This window comes from Dreissena polymorpha, chromosome 6 (assembly GCF_020536995.1).
Source record: "Dreissena polymorpha isolate Duluth1 chromosome 6, UMN_Dpol_1.0, whole genome shotgun sequence".
NCBI classification, from domain to species: Eukaryota; Metazoa; Mollusca; class Bivalvia; order Myida; family Dreissenidae; genus Dreissena; species Dreissena polymorpha.
Genome location: NC_068360.1, coordinates 42,395,633 through 42,417,207, shown reverse-complemented (window position 1 = coordinate 42,417,207; position 21,575 = coordinate 42,395,633). Strand labels below are relative to the sequence as shown.

The 21,575-nt window shown below is 35.6% G+C and overlaps 2 protein-coding genes and 1 long non-coding RNA gene across 3 annotated transcripts; 1 reads left to right on the top strand and 2 right to left on the bottom strand.

The window, feature by feature from the left end:
- The first annotated feature begins 1,746 nt into the window (after positions 1 to 1,746).
- Positions 1,747 to 4,883, top strand: LOC127834152 (uncharacterized). The gene is made up of 3 exons (XR_008027826.1): positions 1,747 to 1,890; positions 3,742 to 3,840; positions 4,638 to 4,883. It is a non-coding gene; the product is annotated as an uncharacterized LOC127834152 (long non-coding RNA).
- On the bottom strand, positions 3,029 to 6,687 carry LOC127834148 (transforming growth factor-beta-induced protein ig-h3-like). The gene is made up of 6 exons (XM_052359782.1): positions 6,481 to 6,687; positions 5,699 to 5,931; positions 5,357 to 5,513; positions 4,645 to 4,779; positions 3,703 to 3,813; positions 3,029 to 3,226 (listed from the first exon to the last, which is right to left on the bottom strand). Exons 1-6 carry the CDS (start codon positions 6,620 to 6,622, stop codon positions 3,108 to 3,110), a joined length of 897 nt encoding a protein of 298 aa, XP_052215742.1. The 5' UTR covers positions 6,623 to 6,687; the 3' UTR covers positions 3,029 to 3,107.
- A 7,729-nt stretch (positions 6,688 to 14,416) lies between these two features.
- Positions 14,417 to 21,529, bottom strand: LOC127834071 (methylosome subunit pICln-like). The gene is made up of 6 exons (XM_052359652.1): positions 21,314 to 21,529; positions 20,914 to 21,053; positions 19,063 to 19,158; positions 17,215 to 17,298; positions 16,369 to 16,500; positions 14,417 to 15,174 (listed from the first exon to the last, which is right to left on the bottom strand). Exons 1-6 carry the CDS (start codon positions 21,454 to 21,456, stop codon positions 15,116 to 15,118), a joined length of 654 nt encoding a protein of 217 aa, XP_052215612.1. The 5' UTR covers positions 21,457 to 21,529; the 3' UTR covers positions 14,417 to 15,115.
- Between the last annotated feature and the right edge of the window lie 46 nt (positions 21,530 to 21,575).

The following is a 21,575-nucleotide window of genomic DNA, read 5'->3' as shown; positions in this document are numbered from 1 at the left end:
TTCCGGTATCACTCACAGAGTAGGTCTCTTTTAAATGGTGAAAACGTTTGTAGTGATCTAATCAGTTACTTTCTGCTGGAAAAAGTTGTTTAAAATAGAATTAAAACTGAATTTTCTTTCGGCTATTTTTAGCATGCGTCACCGCTTTCAGGCTACACACCACGTTAGTTGCAAAGTTGTAAACATTTCTTCCAATTATGAAACGGGTATATCTTCCATAATTCTTGATAACGTTGCACCAAAGCTGTGTTATTAGCATTTTTTATGCAAGAGTAACTGAAATCCGGTAAAAATTAGACCAGTTTATATGCACAATAATTGGATTTGTAACCTTTATAGGGCCTTTAAATAAATTGGTTACACTGCCTCTTACTGTTTTTTACCGAGGCCGTACGTTGTGATACAGGGTCAGCAAAATAATACCGGGCGAAGCCGTACCTCGAGGCAAATTAATCACTCTTTATTACACCGTGAGACGTTAGTCAAAAGCCTTTCAATGCATTTATTTTACCGAGTACAATTCTTTCCTGAATAATCTACGAACAATCTAACAGATGAAAAGTTTCCGTTTTGAATTAAATGACGTTATGTTTTTTTTTTCCATTACTTCATAAAACAATACTCGTCATATGTAAAAAGCTACCGAATTAACCTGAAAAACTACATGGTCAGCATGTGACCTGACTTAGCCAATGAAAAACATGTATTCTGAGCAAGGTAAGATACTGTGGGATACATGGTCGGAGGAGATAGTAGCCACTGGTCAGAAAACAACTGAGGGTTTGCGCATTCAAGTATATCCATGAGGATATAAAAGCATGAATCTGCATAAAGTACGGAAACGTGTTTATACCACTGGGCATACTAGAGCCTCCACTAATAACAGCGGTAATATCACTATATGTAGATGTCTCAGGGCATACTAAAGCATGTACTTGTATGCACAGTAATGTCACTACGTTTATGCATCATAGTGCACACTTAAGCGCAGTATTGTCACTATGTGATTTCATCACTGGTTATCCTAAAGTCTTTACCTGCAGACGCAACTTACTGTCATTATGGCTCATTGGGTCATTGTCGACCTGAAATGGATTGAAGTCACCCGGGGGAGACTAGAAGCCGATTATTGTCACCCTATGGTGACTTCAAGCCGATTCATGTCACCCTTGGGTGACTTCAAGCCGACCGGGTGACAAGAATCGGCTTGAAGTCACCCCAGGAAGACATGAATCGGCTTCTAGTCACCCCCAGGTGACTTCAAGCCATTCCAGGTCGACAATGACCCAATGAGCTTCATTATGTGTATGCATCACTTGAGATTATAAAGCCTTTTCCAGTACACTCAGGAATATGTCTGCATCACTGGGAAATCTAAAGCATGTACCAGCAAGTAAAGTATACTGTCCTTACATGATGTGCGGAACATTCGAATTGAGTTACCTTCATTTTGTTCAAACGTAAACAAACTTAAATGTGCTTACAATTGGTATTTGTGAAAACTTGTCTTAGTAATATATTAATTGTTTATCACATTCAAATGTGTTATGTATATTTTGGCATTGATATGAGCATTTATTCATTGAAGTCCTACAACGGCAAAATTTTGCAACACGAGGATAATACTGTAAAGAATGAGTTATCAAATAACACAGCGGATCATGGAAACCATGATATTTCTTATCTCGTGAACCTGTTGATATGCAACGGACATCCTCATATAGTCTATGTAAAGTTAAACTTTTATAAACAAACGCGAACTTAGGGACTTCAGGGCATCGCTTAAGTACACTTCGTATGAGATAGCGGATAGACAAGCTACACGTGTTAAGGCCGGATAATATTGACGATTGCTTTCTACTGAAGCGGTTTATATTCCAAACGAATTTGGTATAATTACATCTTTGTATTCACTTCGCCATACAATGCTTTTAAATTGTAATTCTTTTTAAGTTTGCAAACGTTGTTTAAAGTAAAAGAAGTTTGGTGATAAGTCGACATTGTACTTATACTACATTTCGCCCTATTGGTACAAAAGGGTACCATGTGCCTTCTAACTTCAATGTCGCATGGTACCTTTCTGCACCATTGGGGGCGATATCTTATTTTGCGTAGCATGAAAGAACGATTTGCAGTACTCATAACAAGTAATGTACTTAGACTTTGTGCTCTGAGCAATCATGTGTCGTTCATCTTGTTCATTTTATACTTTATTTAACGCATTAAATTTATATAAACATGGCCGCGACGAATGTCCTTTTAAAGTCATTTCTTGTTTTATTTGCACAAGAAACGACATGCATTTGTTCTTTTTATTAATTATATTCCGCTATTATTTTACACTTTTTTATGTTGCACTAGTTTAACGTGGTTAATAAGAAGTTAGTTATTCTTAGAAATTGATTGTATTATTTAGATAAAACTCTTCGAAAGTAGGTTTTTTTGGCATTGCACACAATCTATGATAATTTGCATCAGCAATTTTCAAACACCTTACAATTTGTCGAAAAAATCGTTGTTGCAAGTTAATACTGATGGGCTTTGCGAATTGAATTATTGATCTTGGCGGAATAAAATAATTGATGCCAAATTTACGTCTGCTTAAAACTTCTAAGACAAAGATCACTCATCGTTAATTGTTCGTCCGTGTATACAGACTTACTGAGTTCATTAAAGGTACGTTGATTTAATCATGTTAATGTATTATAAACTAAATGAAACTTTCATGCACTAGATGAATAGAAACCGTACTTAAGTCTAACAGAGAATTAAAAAAAAAAGAAACCATGTTAATTCTACAATAAAAAAATGAGTAAACGTGTCGATATCGGCATTGTTTGTTATACCTTTCGTTTAAGAAAAAAAATTATTTTCATTATATATTTATTCTTAATGATGACACGGAAATCGTATGAAATCCCTGTAAACTAACTTAAGTACGTAAATTATACAATAAAAATACAGCTATTTGTAAAAGATAGCTCAGGTGTAAGGCTCTCAATGTGAATAAACAAACAAAACGTATAAGTAAAAATCACATTTAATTAGAATATATCACATTTATTTAGAAATGCTTAATAAATGTGAACAATATGATTCGATGAATGTTATAAAGAATTGATGTTAAACGATGGCGGTAATAGGACAGTGTCAATGACGTGGATGACGCCGTTTGTAACGGAAATGTCAGCCTCTTGTACGTTAGCGTTGTTAACACTCACTTTACCTGAAACAAATGACGACACGGTTAAATTTTACAAAATTAAATAGCAGGTTCCGAGAATATGCAAAATCAAGGATTTATGTGTAAAAGATAATCGACTTGATTTCATTGATACACAAAATGATGGTCCTAATACTTTGCGTTAAGGATATTAACGCAGAGACAGTACATAATGATGTACTTGAATCTTGATAACAATCAATATGTGTAATTTATAAATTGACACAAGTTGAGTCGTTGAAGATCAAGTTATTCAAGAGACTGTGTCTAAGTGAATCATTCTAGAGTAATTGGATACTTGATAGTTTAATAAATATCATGAACAAATATGTCCGAAAGCAAGACTGTTAAAGTAATGCATATACTTTTGCGAATTTGTATTGCAAATCGAAAACTTAAGAAAATAATTGTCGTAATAATGCGTTTTCATCTAAAGCTTCTCACTCGAACTGTGGGTAATGAAATACACGTATACTTACCGGCATTGATAGAGATCTTGACTGTCTTTCCCTCCACAGTTTTTGGCGTCTCGCCGTCAGATAGACTGGCGCTCCAGAAGGTTCCGCTGATCACGTGATACGTAAGGACGTCTTGGAAAATAATTGATAAATTTGATTGTGAGTATGAAGGAAAAAGCAGTTCATGTTTTATAGACCTTAGCGTAAAAGATATGTTTTGATAACAGCCGAGCCCGTTTTCCACAACATAATCGTTGAATTCATTTTAAAGAAACGTTGTCAATGATAAATACGTTTGCTTTGCATTTACGCATTCTTTTTTAAATCATTTATTATTGGCAAACTCGTTATTAATGCAATGTTTCAAAATAAACAAGTACGTCTATTTGAGTCTCAGTCATATCTGTGCTTTCTCAAGCAAAAATGATAGATATCCCATACAATTAAGTGAAGCGTTCTTCTTTTAAAGTGATAGAATTGTGGCATTGTCTGCATGTATAACATATTTTGCAATGCACAAGTATGTACATGAAAGTCTACGTATATTTTTGAAGTTTCTAGTAAAAAAATGAGTGATGAATATATAAACTGGTCTTAATTGAGAACTGCAACATTATTGTAGCATTTTGAAAGAAATGAAACACATCTTTTATTGTTATCAAAGATCGAATGATCATTACTTTTTTATCAATTAAAAGGTGCATGCTATGAAGCCCTGTTATCGTTTACTTATACACGCGAAATACTAAATCTTATATCAGTAAACGCACAAATAAGCATAATTAAGTACATATCACTATGCCAGGCGACATGCTCATGTATTATTTAAGCTGCCACTGACCAGTAAGATCAGTAAAGCTTATACAACAATAAGCGCGTTTCAACATCAATTAGCCGAATAAAGCCTGTACCAGCAAATTTAAAAGTGTTTAGTACATTATTTTATCATACTACAGCCAGTACCGGTAAGTGCAGTTATGTTGGCGAGAAGTTTGTTGAGGACATCGGCGGGTATCTTTGCGAAGGCTGCGTTGGTTGGAGCGAACACTGTGAATGGTCCCCCGCTGAGAGTCGCGACAAGGTTGGCCTTCTCCACGGCTTTAAGTTGCAACAGTATTATTATGTTTGGAGTGTTAATGTATTATGTGCAGCATTTGATTTGTATTTATTAATATTTAATTAAGTAAAAACGTGTCAAACCACTTGTCGCAAGTTTTCCTTTTTAACACGCTAATTAGCTTAGTTTAGATTTACTGATTAAACTTTAAAAAAAGGAATGACTGTAATGAATAGTCTGAGTATTTAATTTGAGATTATTTTCCGATGATGAATTTACAGCTGTTTTCGTTTGTAAATTATACATCTAAATATAGAACGATTTGAACAGTAAAGATTAAGTATTAACCCATGTATGCCTAGTGGACTCTCCAATTCTTCTAAATTGGATCAATTTATTTCCAAAATTAGGGATGTCTAGTATATTTATTTCTATATTTAGAATATTTCTGACAGCTTTTCCTTTAAGCAAACAGCGAAGACCCTGATGAGACGCCGTATCATGCGGCGTCTCATCTGGGTCTACGCTGTTTGCCAAGGCCTTTTTTCTAGACGCTAAGCAAAAATGGGTTAAACGTGAACAATGAAATGTACCTAATCTAGGACAATAAAACCATACCAGTAAGAAGCGTAGAAAATTGCGCCTGTTCTCTGGTGATAAGCCCTGGGACGTTCAGGAAGGGCAAAGGCCACATAACTCTGTTGACGACATGAATGACCCCATTAGACGCATTCTGATTGGCCAAAACCACCGGGCTTCCATCCGCAGTGATGAGCTTAAACACAAATTATATCATTAAAATATTTATTTTCATATATGTGTAAGAATAAAAACATTTGCTTTGCTATTTCACATCTATTCAATGAGGATTATTAATTTATTATAAAAAAAACAATATTATTTTTTTCTATATCAATAGTTCTTAGACAAACATAGTCGTCTATGCCTCTTTTTGCTTACCTTCCCGCCGTTGTATATGTTGAATCGGATGTTAACGAATGCTGTTGCCGACAGTGGCGCTAAGCTAGGTGCCGTCAATTCATTGGTCAACTGAGATGAGTACACACTTCCGGAGACAACGTGGTATTTCAGAACCTCGATAAGTAGCTGCTTGTTTTTCATCAGCAAGTCTAGGACTGACTTAGGGAGCTTTGCAAAGGCATCATTTGTTGGTCCAAAAACGGTAAATGGCCCTGAAGTATTAGTATTAGAACAAACAATTGGAATTGAGTTCATACTCTCATCAAATCATAAGTACATGCGCGAGTAATATCACAAATTGAGTTCATACTCTCATCAAATCATAAGTACATGCGCGAGTAATATCACAAATTGAGTTCATACTCTCATCAAATCATAAGTACATGCGCGAGTAATATCACAAATTCTTATCTCACCGATAGGATCTTGTTTGAGGCATACCATTTAAATTTGTGAAAATCAATCTCGTTTTAGCATAACATATACCAATATTGCAACCAAGAAGGACATTTACTTAAGCGAAATTCCACGAGCATTATAAATTTTACAATTGGAAAGCCGTCTTATTCATTTCAAAAGTATTAAGAACATTACAAAATGTAATCTATGGTCGTTATTGTGAAACTGATTGAGAAATACGAAAAAACATAAATAGACGATATGTTATTTAACTTCTGCTACAAGCAAAGCCATTAAATTACTCAGTTTTCATAAAACAAAAAGTACTAGAAACGAAAAAGAAAAGCGATTTTCGAACTCACCCTTAGATGACAGCGTATCAGCCAAGCCTGCCTGTGTGACAAGCTTCACCAACTCAGTGGCTCCCAATTGTGTAGCTAGTTCCGGAATGGTCAATGCAGACGCAAAGCCCACGAAAGCAAACAACACTAACAGGCGCATCATGGTTAGGCGACTTGATCCAACGCTTGCAATACAAAGTCACCACGCACACTGGCCGGTTTTATAGTCGCCGCTAAGCGTACATAAAACGTGACCTCAGTACGCATGTGTCCAGACGACACGTGTTTGTCCACTGTCATGATCGTGGAAATTGAGAACACTCATAATATTGCATAATGTAGCCCAAAATGTTGTATAATAAGCCCATTTCTACAGCGACTTTTGTTTGCGTTTGGTCGCACTACATTTACATGGCCTATATTTGGGCATATGTTGAAGCCCATAGCAAGTACGAGCGTACGGAAGATAAGCGACGCATCGATACTAAACATAAATGCCGCGATGAGATATATGAGGTCCTAGTCCAACTTGTTGACGCTCTCAAATATTAAGCTACTTTATATATAAAAAGTATCTCTAAATTCTTTGCGCGTCTTAAAGAATTTACCCCATATAAAAAGTATCTCTAAATTCTTTGCGCGTCTTATAAATAAGTCTAGGTCTGTGTGGAGGGGTGCCGTTGTACCGGAAGGAAAGCCAAACTGTCCGATATGTTGACCACAAAACCAAACTTTGATGCGCTGGATGTGAGAATAATAGCCGTGTCGCCATGGATTTCTTTCTGGACACAAAATCGTTCAAATAGCATTTTGCTTCAACTCAGACATGATAGATTATCCTGCTCCATAATTAGCATGTTTCGTCTGTGCTGAACTGTATAATAATTGATGTGTTATCCTAAAACGTTTATTTTAAGAGTAATATTTTAAGAGTTGTTGCAATTTTAGTCGTGTTCCGTTTTGAATATTGCGTGAAGATGCTACCTTTCAACTGTTAAAAGCTGATATAACTCTTACTGAATTGAATTTACCATTCTAATTAAGGCGCTAGTCTGCCGCTTTTAATCATTTACAGTGTACGTATATTGTAATTGTTCATTTAACTGTTTCGTGTGCATCGTCTTATGTTGTATGGTGAAGATATGGATGCCGTTTCTAACTTAATGCGTCAGCAACTTATTTAAATAAATTTGCACTTTGTGCGATTGACGGTTTAAACCGGCAAATCATTCATTAGCACTCCAGAATTTCTATAAATGGAGAGGGTCGGAAAATATCGAACGTGTGTATCCGACGATGACTTTGTGCGAACATCCAAAGTGGTTCGCCCCAAATAAAGCATAATTGTACAATCAAATATCATTATTTCTAATAAACTATTTAATATTGTGTTATAGCATCGTTTATAAGATCCTGCGTGGTTAAACGCCATTAATGTTGCCATAACGTTTTGCTCACCTGACATCATTTGTTAAGAAATTGACCCAGTGTTACGACAAATCGAGAAACTCGTGCAGCGTTATGATTAACCCATTTATGCCTAGTGGACTCTCCCATCCTTATAAATTGGATCAATTTATTTCCAAAATTAGGGATGTCTAGTATATTTATTTCTGTATTTAGAATATTTCTTACAGAAATTCCTTTAAGCAAACAGCGCATACCCTGATGAGACGCCGCATCATGCCTAGACCATTTTTTTAGACGCTAGGCATAAATGGGTTAAGTTACAGCTGAATGTTTTTCTGGATGTGAAACTAATATTACCTAGTCACCCTCTGTTTGACTTTATCTCACTGCTATGTAATCAAGACAAGTTTGCAAGTAAGCAATATTTTATTCGGCGGAGAGATTTTCTCGTATCCAAGAACCCCAGCACTTGAACTTGTTCGATATCGTATGCTTATCAATGACTTTGTTGTACTGGATTTTCGACGGTCAGCCTGATATGCTATATATTTAACCTCAAGACCTAGAGCATGCGTCCATCGAAAGATTGGAACAATGTCTGGGTCATACACGTGACTATGTTATATAAACACCCTTGAACTATTACAGATAGTTCACAGCACCGTCACGTAAACTATTAACGGCAATAGGGTCACATTCTTAACAAGGTTCCAAACTTATCAGCAAGGCCGCGTAGCACGTGTGCCACAACTGATTTTAAGGGACGTTTTCACATTTTGTTCAAAGAAAGGCGAGTTAAGAAAGACACAAAAATACTAGACCTTTAGTTACCTGGATTCCAACTGGGGTTCTATATTTAAAGGGACCTTTACATAAATGTAGATTTTTTAATGTTTTGAAGTTTGTCATCACATACTATAAATTGATTAATGTAAAAATCCGATAAAAGATTTCCAGTTTACAACAACAATAAAATTGAAGAAAGAACAAAAGTAATCCACACCTAAGCTCGAACCACTGTCCCTTGGAGTAAAAGTCTACCGATTAGACCACTCGGCCCTTCGTTCTAAAGGAATAGTGTATGTAATTTATACATTATGTAAGCAATCCTCGTAGTGTCGCAAAATATAACGATGACAACAGAACTTTCCTAATTATGCACTCGTTTCGTGTTTGTAACGCTTTATAATTTTCAGGTTTTTAAATCGTGAAAAGATTAATGTAATGGATATTTTAGAGCTTGATTAATTTTCAGTATTACTGTTTCCTCGCAAAACAACAGTACTGCAACAAACATTAGCAAATCTAAAACAAGTTTTTTTTCAATTTTGCCAATGTATCAAAACGTGAAAATGTCCCTTTCAAGGTTATCGCCTTTATCTCTTGATCATCCGAACTGTTATGGAACAACAATTAACGAAAACAAGGGACTCGCTTAAAATTATTTAATTGTTTCGCGTTTGTAAAACTGTATAATTTAGTCAATTTCATATCATGAATTCTCATAATCGGAAACGTATATTCAGTATAGGTTTACCCATTTCACTCCTTTATGCACAATGATCTTATATTTTCGATTCTTTGACACAACGTTTAGGAAATGTGTAATTTCGTTAATCTTTGATCATGGTTCTGTAAGGGGGTCATGTATTAAAACCAATTTATTTGGGTTTTGCAATTTACTAAAGAAGTTTTTACTTCAGCTAGGTGTGTGCGTTGGCGCTTCGTGTGTATGTAGCAAAAATATTCACAATTATTACATAATACGGGAGGTGAAAAATTTAACTTTAATTAATAGTTGTTGAGAAATTGAGAAGAAGCACAACATGTCTCGATTTCATATGCATGTGACGCATGGGTTTAGGTACAGTATATCAATGCATTATAGTTACCATAACACTTTTAAAAACTTTACAGCCCTATGGTTGCATACATATGCATAACATAACAAAGAAATATTGCCATAATTTCATGTAATCTTTCAAACTTTTCATGAAAACATCCACAATTTTGGCGAAAGTCATCATATAGTGTAGATAATTTTGACAAAGTACCCCGAAGTACACAAAATAAAGAAATAGAAAAGTTTTTTGTAACCAAATAAATTTAAGAAAGTAAAGCCTGCAAAAAACAATAAGCAACAATAAATGCATTCTTTTGCAAAATACATCATGATAATTATCATGACAAAAATGTAATGCAAACTTTCCTTTTTGTTCATGAAAATATCGACAAAATTCGCGGAAATCCTTTTTTAACTTTACTCATTCTAAAATCCTAAAGTTGAAAGCTTGTCAAAGTATTTAGCAAATTATTCATAATACGTTTGTTCCTCTAAGACACTGGTCAGTTCCGCGAACACTATCAGGTTTTCTTAAACAGTTCTTTGCAGCAAATTCACTTTTTGTTCCAAGACGATAGTAAAAACTTGTTCATGACAATTTTAAACGTTTTCTTGAAAGTTTGTTACAATTTCACGAAAAAATACTATTTATATAATGCAAAAGTAACCCACAATACAACCCCGTTCAGCTCCATATAAAGCTTAAGAGAAAAATGTTGCAGTCATTAGCTTAAAGATAATTATTACAAACACTGTTCCTGTGAATCGCGTCATGCAAAAATGGGTCTTATGCGATATTCATAGCTCGCGATCGGTCTGAGTATTCAAGCAGTCTGGATAGGAGCTACCTTGTACGCTATAATTTAACCAAACTGTTAGTGGTCTTAGTAACGGAAAGGTGAGCAATTTCGCAGTCTTGTCTGTAGCTACGCTGGTCGCATGAGACATACGACACATTTTCACATGACGCGGCTCATATGTATCTTGTTCTGAGAAAATTGGGCTTAATTCATGTGCGTAAAGTGCCGTCCCAGATTAGCCTGTGCAGTCCGTACAGGCTAATCAGGGACGACACTTTCCGATTTAATGGTATTTTTAGTTTGAAGGAAGTCCCTTCTTACCGAAAATCAAGTTTAAGCGGAAAGTGTCGTCCCCGATTAGCCTGTGCGGACTGCACAGGCTAATCTGGGACGACACTTTACGCACATGTATTATGCCCAGTTTTATCAGAACAAGACACATATATAGTATTGAAAATGTGGCACTTGACTGAAGGTACAAATAGACACAGCTGCATCAGCAGGAAGGAACCTTACTATAACATGTGATCCGCCCAGTATTGCAAGAAACAGATTGCCAAACTGTGTGACACACAGAAATGCACTAGACAAGACACACACACATAAACATAAAACAAACACACACACACACACGCACGCACACATGCATCCATCTGCGGGCATCGTCTCGGAACATAAATGTTATAGCAATGAGGGTTAAACCGATTTTAGGGAGCTCAAAACCCTCACACTTGACTCAGAACTATTCACTCAAAAAATGTGTATTTAAAATTTTAATTCATTGATAACATTTAAGTTCAAAAGCAATGAAAGAGAAGAATAAACGTTTATCTAACGTACAGGCAATAATATTATCATAGTTAGTTGTCAACTTGCCCACGGTTAGGTGTATAGAGGTGTAGGATTTGAAGCACGTGTGATTCGATGCACATATCAAAACTGAACGTTGCTTATACGACATACAAATATGTGTCTTGTTCTGAGAAAACTGGGCATAATGCCTGTGCGTAAAGTGTCGTCCAAGATTAGCCTATGCAGTCCACACAGGCTACTCAGGGACGACACTTTCCGCTTAAACTTGATTTTCGGTAAAAAGGGACTTCTTTTAAACGAAAAATACCATTAAAGCGGAGTGTCTTCCCTGATTAGCCTGTGCGGCCTGCACAGGCTAATCTGGGACGACACTTTACGCACATGCAGTGTGCCCAGTTTTCTCAGAACGACACCTCATAGAAAAATATTTGTTCGATTCAAACACTATTTTTCTTACTGCAAGATGTTTTATTGTCCATTTTTAGATAGTCACATAAGCAGATTTGTCGTCCGGAATGAAACTAGGACAGTTCGTGCGCAGTTTGAACTGATATGAACTGAAAAATAAACACTAAAGCATGCACCTTAAAGTAATGGTAACGAGTCGCGGTACCCTTTACGAACCGGTACAGACTCACGATTTCCTCTACCGCTCGTCTTCTGGCAGCATGGCTGATAAAGGAACAGTTTTATTCAAAGAATCTGGTCAAACACATCGACAGTAAATATACATATTATATGACACATATGCCGAGATTGCTGTTCATGGTACACACGTGTCTTTGTATTAATAAAAAACATGGTGTTGTAATGCCAATGAGAATTGTATGCATACAACATATTATACGCAAAACGAAATTTCTTAGCTGTATTTGACGTTTTTTTTGACAAAAACTTTGGAAAACCGTCAACTGTTTGTAAATAAATTACTTGTATAATAAAACAAAATGCCGGAATTGATAATACACCGGCCACAATGTATGTTTATATTTTTTAAGTGACTACCACGAGTTTGTTTGATGAGTTTTAATATTTCTTTTTGGATATTTATGTTCGATGTGAAGTGTTGAGCATTGACTCTTCGCGGCGAGAAACTCTAATGATGTTACGATGAACCATCGCTTTCATTTAATCTCGGTGAGGATCGAAATTAAACAATCTGTAGGTAGAACTATCCGCGCGTCCACGCAACAGATCGCCGTAAGTTCCACATGTTCTGTGTGTGTTTCGACGAGTTCCTCCTATATTTTCTCCATATTTTACCGGCATTTCGTGAGCGTCTTGGAATTCAGTCGTGACATTTGAATCATTTGCTCTTAAAATATGTATGGAAATCAATCGAAAACACGCTTTATGAAATGTTTAAAACCGGTTAATTCTTTCGTGGAAAAGATTTTATCTATATTTCAATACTTTAGCAGAAAATACATGTAAACAAAGGAACATAATTATAGTTACATGTAATTCACTCCAACAACCTTCAATAGCACCACACCACTCAACTTACCTAACCTTCTATAGCGAACAGACATAGCAAATTGTTGCAGCAATGATGAATCGTGCAAAACAACCCTTATGATATTAAACTTTATTGTATGAACGAAGACGGTTAGCATCAACTGTATACACGGAGCGTATATTGACATCTAGAGTCCGTGCTGTATACGATGCACGCGGCAATAATGAATCCATTAAAAGCCACATAAATAATCAAAACCAACGAATGTTTCGTAAAATAATTCATTAAATAGTTAACCCATAAAAAAGCGGTGTTTTTATATAAATCGCAAAATTTCAACGCTATATGTGGTATGGTAACAGAGATTTCACGAGATACAAAATGCTTGTTTTATTTTGTGTGACAATATATTCCATGTGAATGTTCCGCGACGATATACGAACATTTACGAGAATTGGCTTCGGAAGCACGATGATGTTCTCATGAGCTGCCACAAGCCAATCTCGCATTCGCTCGTAAATGTTCGGATATGTCGTCGCGGGAAATTCATATGGAATATATTGTCACACAAATGATAACAATTAGCATTTTGTGGAATAATATGGTCATGATGTGCTTAAATGGTTATCACCTTTTGTCTGTACCTTTTGAACAGTCTAGAGGCCACATTTATTACCCAATCTCGATTAAACTTGGTCAGAACATTTGTTCCAATGATACTTCGGCGGAATTAGAAATAGGAACTGGAACACGCGAGATTAAAAAAACTTTGACAGTATATCCAATAAAAAATAATAGATGTGTTTGTCAGAAGCACAATGCCCTTTATTGCGTCGCTTTGAAATAAAATTTCAATATATCATTTGGCAGGTTTACAAATTATCTCCCTTTTAAAGCTTTTTTACTTTCCTTGGATTGTATTTTTTTTACTTTTGACCTTGAAGGATGACCTTGACCTTTCACCACTCAAAATGTGCAGCTCCATGAGATACACATGCATGCCAAATATCAAGTTGCTATCTTCAATATTCAAAAAGTTACCACCAAACTTTAACGAAGGTTAACGTTTTGGTTAACATTTTGGGACACACACAATGAATGAATGAATGACAGACAGGCCAAATACAATATACCCTCGATCTTTCGATCTGGGGGCATAAAAAGGCATGTGAACTCTCTTGAACTCGCATTTTTTGCACAATCACATTGACTTTTAAAATGAAGAAAACTCGTTCTTATATTATCTTTACCAAAGTCGAACATGGTTCCTCTTCGTCAAAAAAACACGGCAGCCACAAGGCTGAGCTGTTTTCTTATAATATAGTGACACCTTGTTAATACTTCCTGCTCAGATTAGTTTCCAGCCATGTGGGCTCAAGTGAGCGCCTTACAGCCTTTAAACATTTTGTATACGTCTGTGTGTCTTTAACACTTCAACACTGATTTCCTTACTGCAAATACAGGACAACGTGCTACAAATAGGGTTTCACTCCTGCTGTTTCAGCACAAGATTCACTTTGTTAATAATTAAGCACTTCTGTACATGTATCCGGTGATATAGGTTCTAAAAAAAAAAAAAGATTGACCATTACCATTTGTAATGGTTGGTTGACAGTTATCAAATAGCAGGTGTTCCGTAAAGATTGTTTATTTACAACAGCCACTGTCATATTGCATCTGTACACAACTGTATAACTGATAAACCAAGTATCACGTCACAAAAAAAATATATATTGTGATAACGCAAACCAAGTTAAAACTTGATAATTCAAAGTAATTTTTTACTATGAAAATATAATGTCAACCACTGAAAGTGTATGTGATGTCCTACTGTATATGACCTACAAGTATTTATAAAAACATCCACAAAAACCAAAGCATAAAATTTGTTTTCCCTTAACATAGGTACATTCACTTGCATTCAAACATGATACATTATGAAATACTCTCACATTGTCTGAAACTTTACACCATGTTTCAACACGCGTAAGGAAAACCACCATTCACGCATGTGTTTTTATAACCAGGGTGTGATTTGAGAACCAACTCAGGGGAGGAAAATTTCCTACCCAAATATAAAGTTCAACTCAACTCTTTATTTGTACATAGATCAAGCAAAGTTAATAACTTTTGGTAAAAATAAGTTTAACATTGAAAGGGAGAATATCAAATGAAAGGACAAAAAAATCACACCCCTGTATAAAGATCCAAGCTGAATTAATTGTGCATCAATCAAGAGTGTCTTCAAGATTTCTGAGTATCCAACATCATTAAATGTATGCATGTCATGAATTAACACAGATTTCTAGCCAGTACACCAGCACTTGTGATTCACTGCTCCATGTCTGCATCCTCAAACTGATCTTCTGGAAGCGAACCGGGCTCCATTTCTGTGGATATAAAATTGAAGTTTATAGAATTGCATAGTGGCAGAATGTGTGGTTAGAAAAGTTGTTGGAACACATGCATCCCACCTAGCCCTACAAGGTTCAATCCCCACTTCATCAGGTTTCATCACGGTTGAGCCATAAATGTGGCCAATAGAGTGGTTTTTCATAAATTTGACCAGATGACTGTTTTCTTAGGCATGTGACCCTGATTGGAACTCAGCCATACTATGTCAGGTAAACATTCCGACCATATCTTATTAAAGTGATATTATGGGCATCTAACCGTTTGTACGTGTCTATCGCAACCGTTGTTTATTTTTGGTGTTTTTACTTCATACACATGTATATGTGTTACTGCAGCATCAACATACTAAAACAATATCATGGTAAGAGAAAAATAGTGCATTTGAATATCAACTGTTCTTTCATTTTGACAACTGACGACAGAAACAATTCGATATACGATATGAATCTCAATTTAGTTTTAGTGCAGATTCGTTCATACGACACAATGACACTATTTTGTTTGACGGATCATTTCGGCTAAGAGGACTAGGTGAGTAGATCTAATGTACAATATCAAATATAATATATATTTTTTATAAACAACTGGTAGCAGGATGAGTTGCAGATACTTGGTCAGTTACCACATTTTAACTAACTGTTTTAACCAGTGTATTCTTTTCAGCTCAACAGTAAAAAATGCCCATAATATCACTTTAAGAGTGAGTTATAAATGTGGCCTCTAGAGTGTAACAAGATTTATCTAAGATTTGACCTGTTAACTAGTTTTTTGACTAAATTTTGTCCAGCTTAACATTCTGACCAAGTTTTGTCTAGGTTGGATGAAATATTTGACCTGTTTGTTTTAACAATGTTTTCATAAGATTTGACCTGAAGACCTAGTTTTTGGACGCGCATGACCCAGACTTCAAATAAGCTTAAATAGGCAAGATAAACATTCTTATTTTCATCAAGACTTAGTCATCAAGACTTCATTAAAAATGTGGATTTTACAGTGATTACAAGCTAAAGATTTTTTACTCACACCAACACAGGACACCGCATGATGACCGACACCGCACATAGGGAGATCACCTTGAGGGCCTCACGCTCATGTGAGCTTAAAAAGGGGAACAACCAAGCCAATATGAGATTTCAATTCCCTGACAAAGACACAAAGTCTCAGCCTACCTTCCGATGTGTGCCCGTTAGAGCTGGGGGCGTCCCCCTGACCTTGCTGCAACATGGCCTCAAACCTGGCCAGGTTGGCCTGACCCTCCTCGTTGAGTGCCTCCTCCCCCTCCTCTCCCACATAGAACTCATCTGCAATAAGAAGCAAATAATTAGAATACTAAGGGTACTGGGCCTTGCAATATACAAGCCATATTTTTCTACAGATTGAGCTAATTTTCTGAAAATTCCTATTTCTTGGGTTATAAATAAAACAATTGTTCTGCATTGGGGAACAGGGTAAAGTTTGGGGATTTATAGTGAATTTTGCCATTTTTAATAGTGTTGTAGTCATATCACCGCAGCCAGTTGAACCTAAGCTTTCAGTACTGACATGGGCTGGGTTTATCAACTCAATTGGCCTTGATTGGCTGATATAACCTGCCTGAAAGGAATCAATAGTGCTGATTTGTCTAGTTAGAATGTGCATGTAGTTGTGGACAGAGCTAATAATGCTGAACATCTCTGCTCTCACAAGGGATTCTTTCCTGGTAAAACAGATTATGCTAAAAAAAAAGCCACTTCTATGCACATTTTTTTTTTCCAATCTGGATTTTTAAAAAATAGCAAAACTATAGTTACAAACCTTTCTTAAATAGGAATTGCAATTGCACATCATGAAAATATTTCTATGGTTATGTTAAAACACCAGGACAATATAAAATTTAACAATTTTCCATTATAACACAAGTTTATGACACAAATAACTCTATTCTAATGACTATTATAATTGTATCCCAATTGCATGTTTTAACACTTATTCCAACATTTAACAGTAACAAAGCGATGTGAAAACTCGCTGCATACCGTCACAATTCTCATCATAATCCACATCCTCTGGGTCAGGGTGTAGAATCTGGCAATGGGACAACGCTGTGAACATGCCATCCACTGAAATATGTGAATATGTGAACTTATATATATAAGCAAACAGGGCCCTTGCAACACTTTGGGGGATTGGGGCCGGGGCCCTTAGAGAGAGGAATTTCGCGTCGTTTTGGGCAAAAAAGGGGGAATTTGAGATCTTTTCACCAACCATTCAACGCTTAAAATTGCTATATTTTAGTGTAATTTACATAAATATACATTTATTCAAAGGTTAATTGCATGATACTTGCTGGAAACATAGGTATAACGTAAACAAAAATATTGGAGGGGGGAATTTTTTGTTGAAATAGGGGAAAAAAGTATACTATTTTAAGGGGGGGGGGGGGGAATGGGGCCAAATTTCAGCCCCCAAAACGGCCAAAAGAGGGCCCTGGCCAAGCTCTGAGAAAACAGGGTAAAATGCATGTGGGTCAATGATGTGAACATGCCATCCATTGAAATATGTGCAGTCTGTACGAAACTTTCCTCTGTAATGGAATTTTTGGTTTAAAGGAAGTCTTTTATAACTAAAATCCAGTTTAAGGGGAAATTGTCATCACTTATTAGCCTTTGAAGGCTGCACAAGCTTATCTGAGATGACACTTTACCCACTTGAAATAAGACCAGTTTTCCCAGACCGCGGCTCAGTTTGGGAACAGCTTTTGGACAATGAAATTACACATTTCCTGATCACACATTTCGAATGTTTTGCTCTATATATTTGGAAGTTTTCAAAGAAGATGTACATATACATGTATTTCACATCATGTTACAATATTTGTATTTTCAAAAGTCAGATATATTCCTGAGTCTACATGCCAGTTATATGAGTTCATTTAGTGGATAATGTGCGTGTATCTGAATCACTTACTTTCCTTTCAATCTTCTGAATCCTTTCAGTAGGCAACTTCCATGACTACACTATTAAATGTCTTTCAACTTCCATGACTACACTATTAAATGTATTTCAACTTCCAATTCCATGACTACACTATTATATGTCTTTCAACTTCCATGACTACACTATTAAATGTCTTTCAACTTCCATGACTACACTATTAAATGTCTTTCAACTTCCAATTCCATGACTACACTATTAAATGTCTTTCAACTTCCATGACTACACTATTAAATGTCTTTCAACTTCCATTTCCATGACTACACTATTATATGTCTTTCAACTTCAATGACTACACTATTAAATGTCTTTCAACTTCCATGAGTCTTGACTACAATATTAAGTGTCTTTCAACTTTCATGACTGCACTATTAAATGTCTTTCAACTTCCATGACTTCACTATTATATGTTTTTCAACTTCCATGACTATCAATCTGTACGTAAAAATATACCACTCTCATCTCTTATGTTACAACAAAATTGTGTCACTATTAGCGGCTTAAGAAAAAGGTGTGTTATACAGTGTTACTGTATGAAACCATTTTTTGCACTGAGCCAAACCAACAACAAACTGCTAACAAAATAATGCAATCTTAGATTCAATCATATGTTTATTTGGAAAAATAACATACAAATTAGACAATTGTTCTCCAAGTTTTATTATTTTCTAATCTAAATGACACAACTAATTTAAGAGTTTGCGACTAAATAAACAAAGTCATCTTGAGAGAAAAGGCGAAAATTCATGAATATAAAGAAATCTTCATTAACAAATGTTATTCTAAAACGGACCCACTATTACCTTACTCTGTCAGACTTAAAAATTCTGTTATTCTTGTACTTTGTCAAACTGTGCTTAACTGTGTAAGTAGTTTTGCTTGGTACGTACATGCCCCTTTATCTGTGGGTACAAAGCGGACCTCTGTCATCGGCTCGGGTGGATCTATTTCTTCTTCTGAAGACGATGTGCTGAGATTGTCATCCTCTGGGAAAATGCAATATATGAAATTCTGGTATTATATAGCATCTATTCACTAAGTCAAGTTTTTTAAACGTTTATTGTGAAATGTATAACAAAAGTTACTGTAATTGACTCCCTTGTTTTAGCCAACATAATTATTTTGGACATACAGCTTTCATCCATAATTCTCCAAATTTCAGTCCAGTGCATTTTACATTGCCGTTTAAAAAAAATTCTAACCTGTAAAAAGTATTGCCCTTATCTGGTGACACTCCAATCATGTGTGTTACAACGGGACTAAGGTAATAAAATCTGGCAGACCAATGCAATTGAGTTAGTGGGTAAATATCTATGTATACCAATATAACTTAAAAGCTTAAAGTGAATCATAAATAAAATGTAATTTATACTGTATGGCGTGTTATCTTAATAACAAGCACATGCTATCATTTGTTAAGAAAATAATTATATTTATAAGATCTGTATGATTTATTTACATGTTTATTTTCTACTTTGTTGTAAAACATTAATAAAATGCTTTGTCACAAATGCTTAATAATATTATAATCAAACTCAATGAACTTGATAAAATTGATGGGACTACTAAGTGACAAATTGCCATACATTATTTGTTGTCTTAGTTTAGTAATTTAGTCCTTTTTTAATCTCAGAGCTCCAGATAAGGATTTGTGAAATTAGTAACGGTACTGCCACTGACAGAAAGAAAAGGAGTAACACTTAAACTCAATTAGTACCTGTATTACCATATCCAAAAATACAGGTAGTACTGTACTACCCGTGTTCTTGGATATTGAAGGGTGTATAACTGACGTCACAGAAACATTTGCAGCAATTATAATAAATATATGTAGCTTCTTGAACAGTTACTGTATTAGGTTTTCCATTCTGAATTATGATACAAATACAACTACACATTAAAACTCATGACTAATACTATTTCTTCATTTTTCTTGACAAGAAAACACAAGCCAACTAGTAACTTTAAGCTAAGTAAATGAACACTTATTTCACTGTCTCATCTGTTTCCCATCGTGTTTTCTAACGTTTTAAGCCACCGATGCAATCAAATAGTTTAATATCGGGGCGACAATGTCATTTTCTGGGTTTACAGATTTAATGTCAGGATGGTTAGACGACACCGTATGTAGTCATTATATGACAACAAAGCGCTTTCGGTTAAGCCGGCATTTCATTGCGCGCAGACATATTGTTTTTGACGGATTTACAAGTTACAGGAAATCACGCGACAGAATAGACATTAATATATGAACCCAGTCTACAACTTTTCGGTAATTTAAATTAACGAAAAGCACCGTTAGGTTAGAGACCAATAAATCACGCTTCGCTGACGCAGATGTATCAGTACGGCCTGATTTTTTTTCGTAAATGCGTAAAATGGATATTCATGTCGTAATTGTACGTCCAGTTTATAAAAATAAATGCGTAAATCTTCATGAAAAAGGCGTATTTACAGCTGTACGACCCTTATCTGGAGCTCTGAATCTAGCTTAAAATATTAAGATTATTAAAGAGGAAAGTGGGAACACTTTGTCCCTAAATCAGCCCTAAAAAAGCACTGATAAAAGAATCTTGCAGATTGTAAAATATCAACAGTATCCAATTCAAGAGTAGTGTAATAAGTGAATATATTTAAACAGTTTTGTCAACAAGAATTATAATTTGAGGAATGTGAGCAGTTTTCTCACATGGAGTGTGTGGGTTTATTGATTTAAAATTGTTTACATGGGCTTCTTTTACCTATGAGTTTTCCTTCCACCTGAAGGTACAGACACTCGTGGGGAAATGCTGACAGGTCTCGTGAGATTGCATGCAGGCAGATTTTAGGGTACTCAAGACAGAACCCACCCTCTCCACCAGCACTTATCCATGTCACCTGACTAGAATATAGATATAACATTAGTGAATATAATTTGACATTTGATAATATAATCTCTTCAATAGTTATTCACTCATCATAATTTTTTTAAACTTACTTTGGTTTCTTATTTTTATAGTTCATAATCAATGTAGGTAATCTTAGCATTAAATAGTTAGCTTCAAACACACACGAGGCCAGCTTTAATAGAATATTTAGCTTTGAAGTTCTCAAGAATGGTTCTAACAAGTAACATTTAAATTTCCCCACCCATCTATTTACCTTTCAGCAATGTAAATTGATCCTGTGCCTGTTAAATTTCCAGCAATGAAAGCCTGAGTATTGTCTTCCTTGTGGTGGACGCCAACAGTGGGGACTGGGAAATCTGTCAGTAACATAATGTCACTCCTGAGTCGTGTTGGCATTTATAATAAACAAACAAAACGTGTGCAGCACGTTTTCATACTTTCACTTTAGACGACAATTAAATCGATATTAACCAATCAATTGCGCGTATTTTCGAAGCGCCTTCATTTGAGCCAAT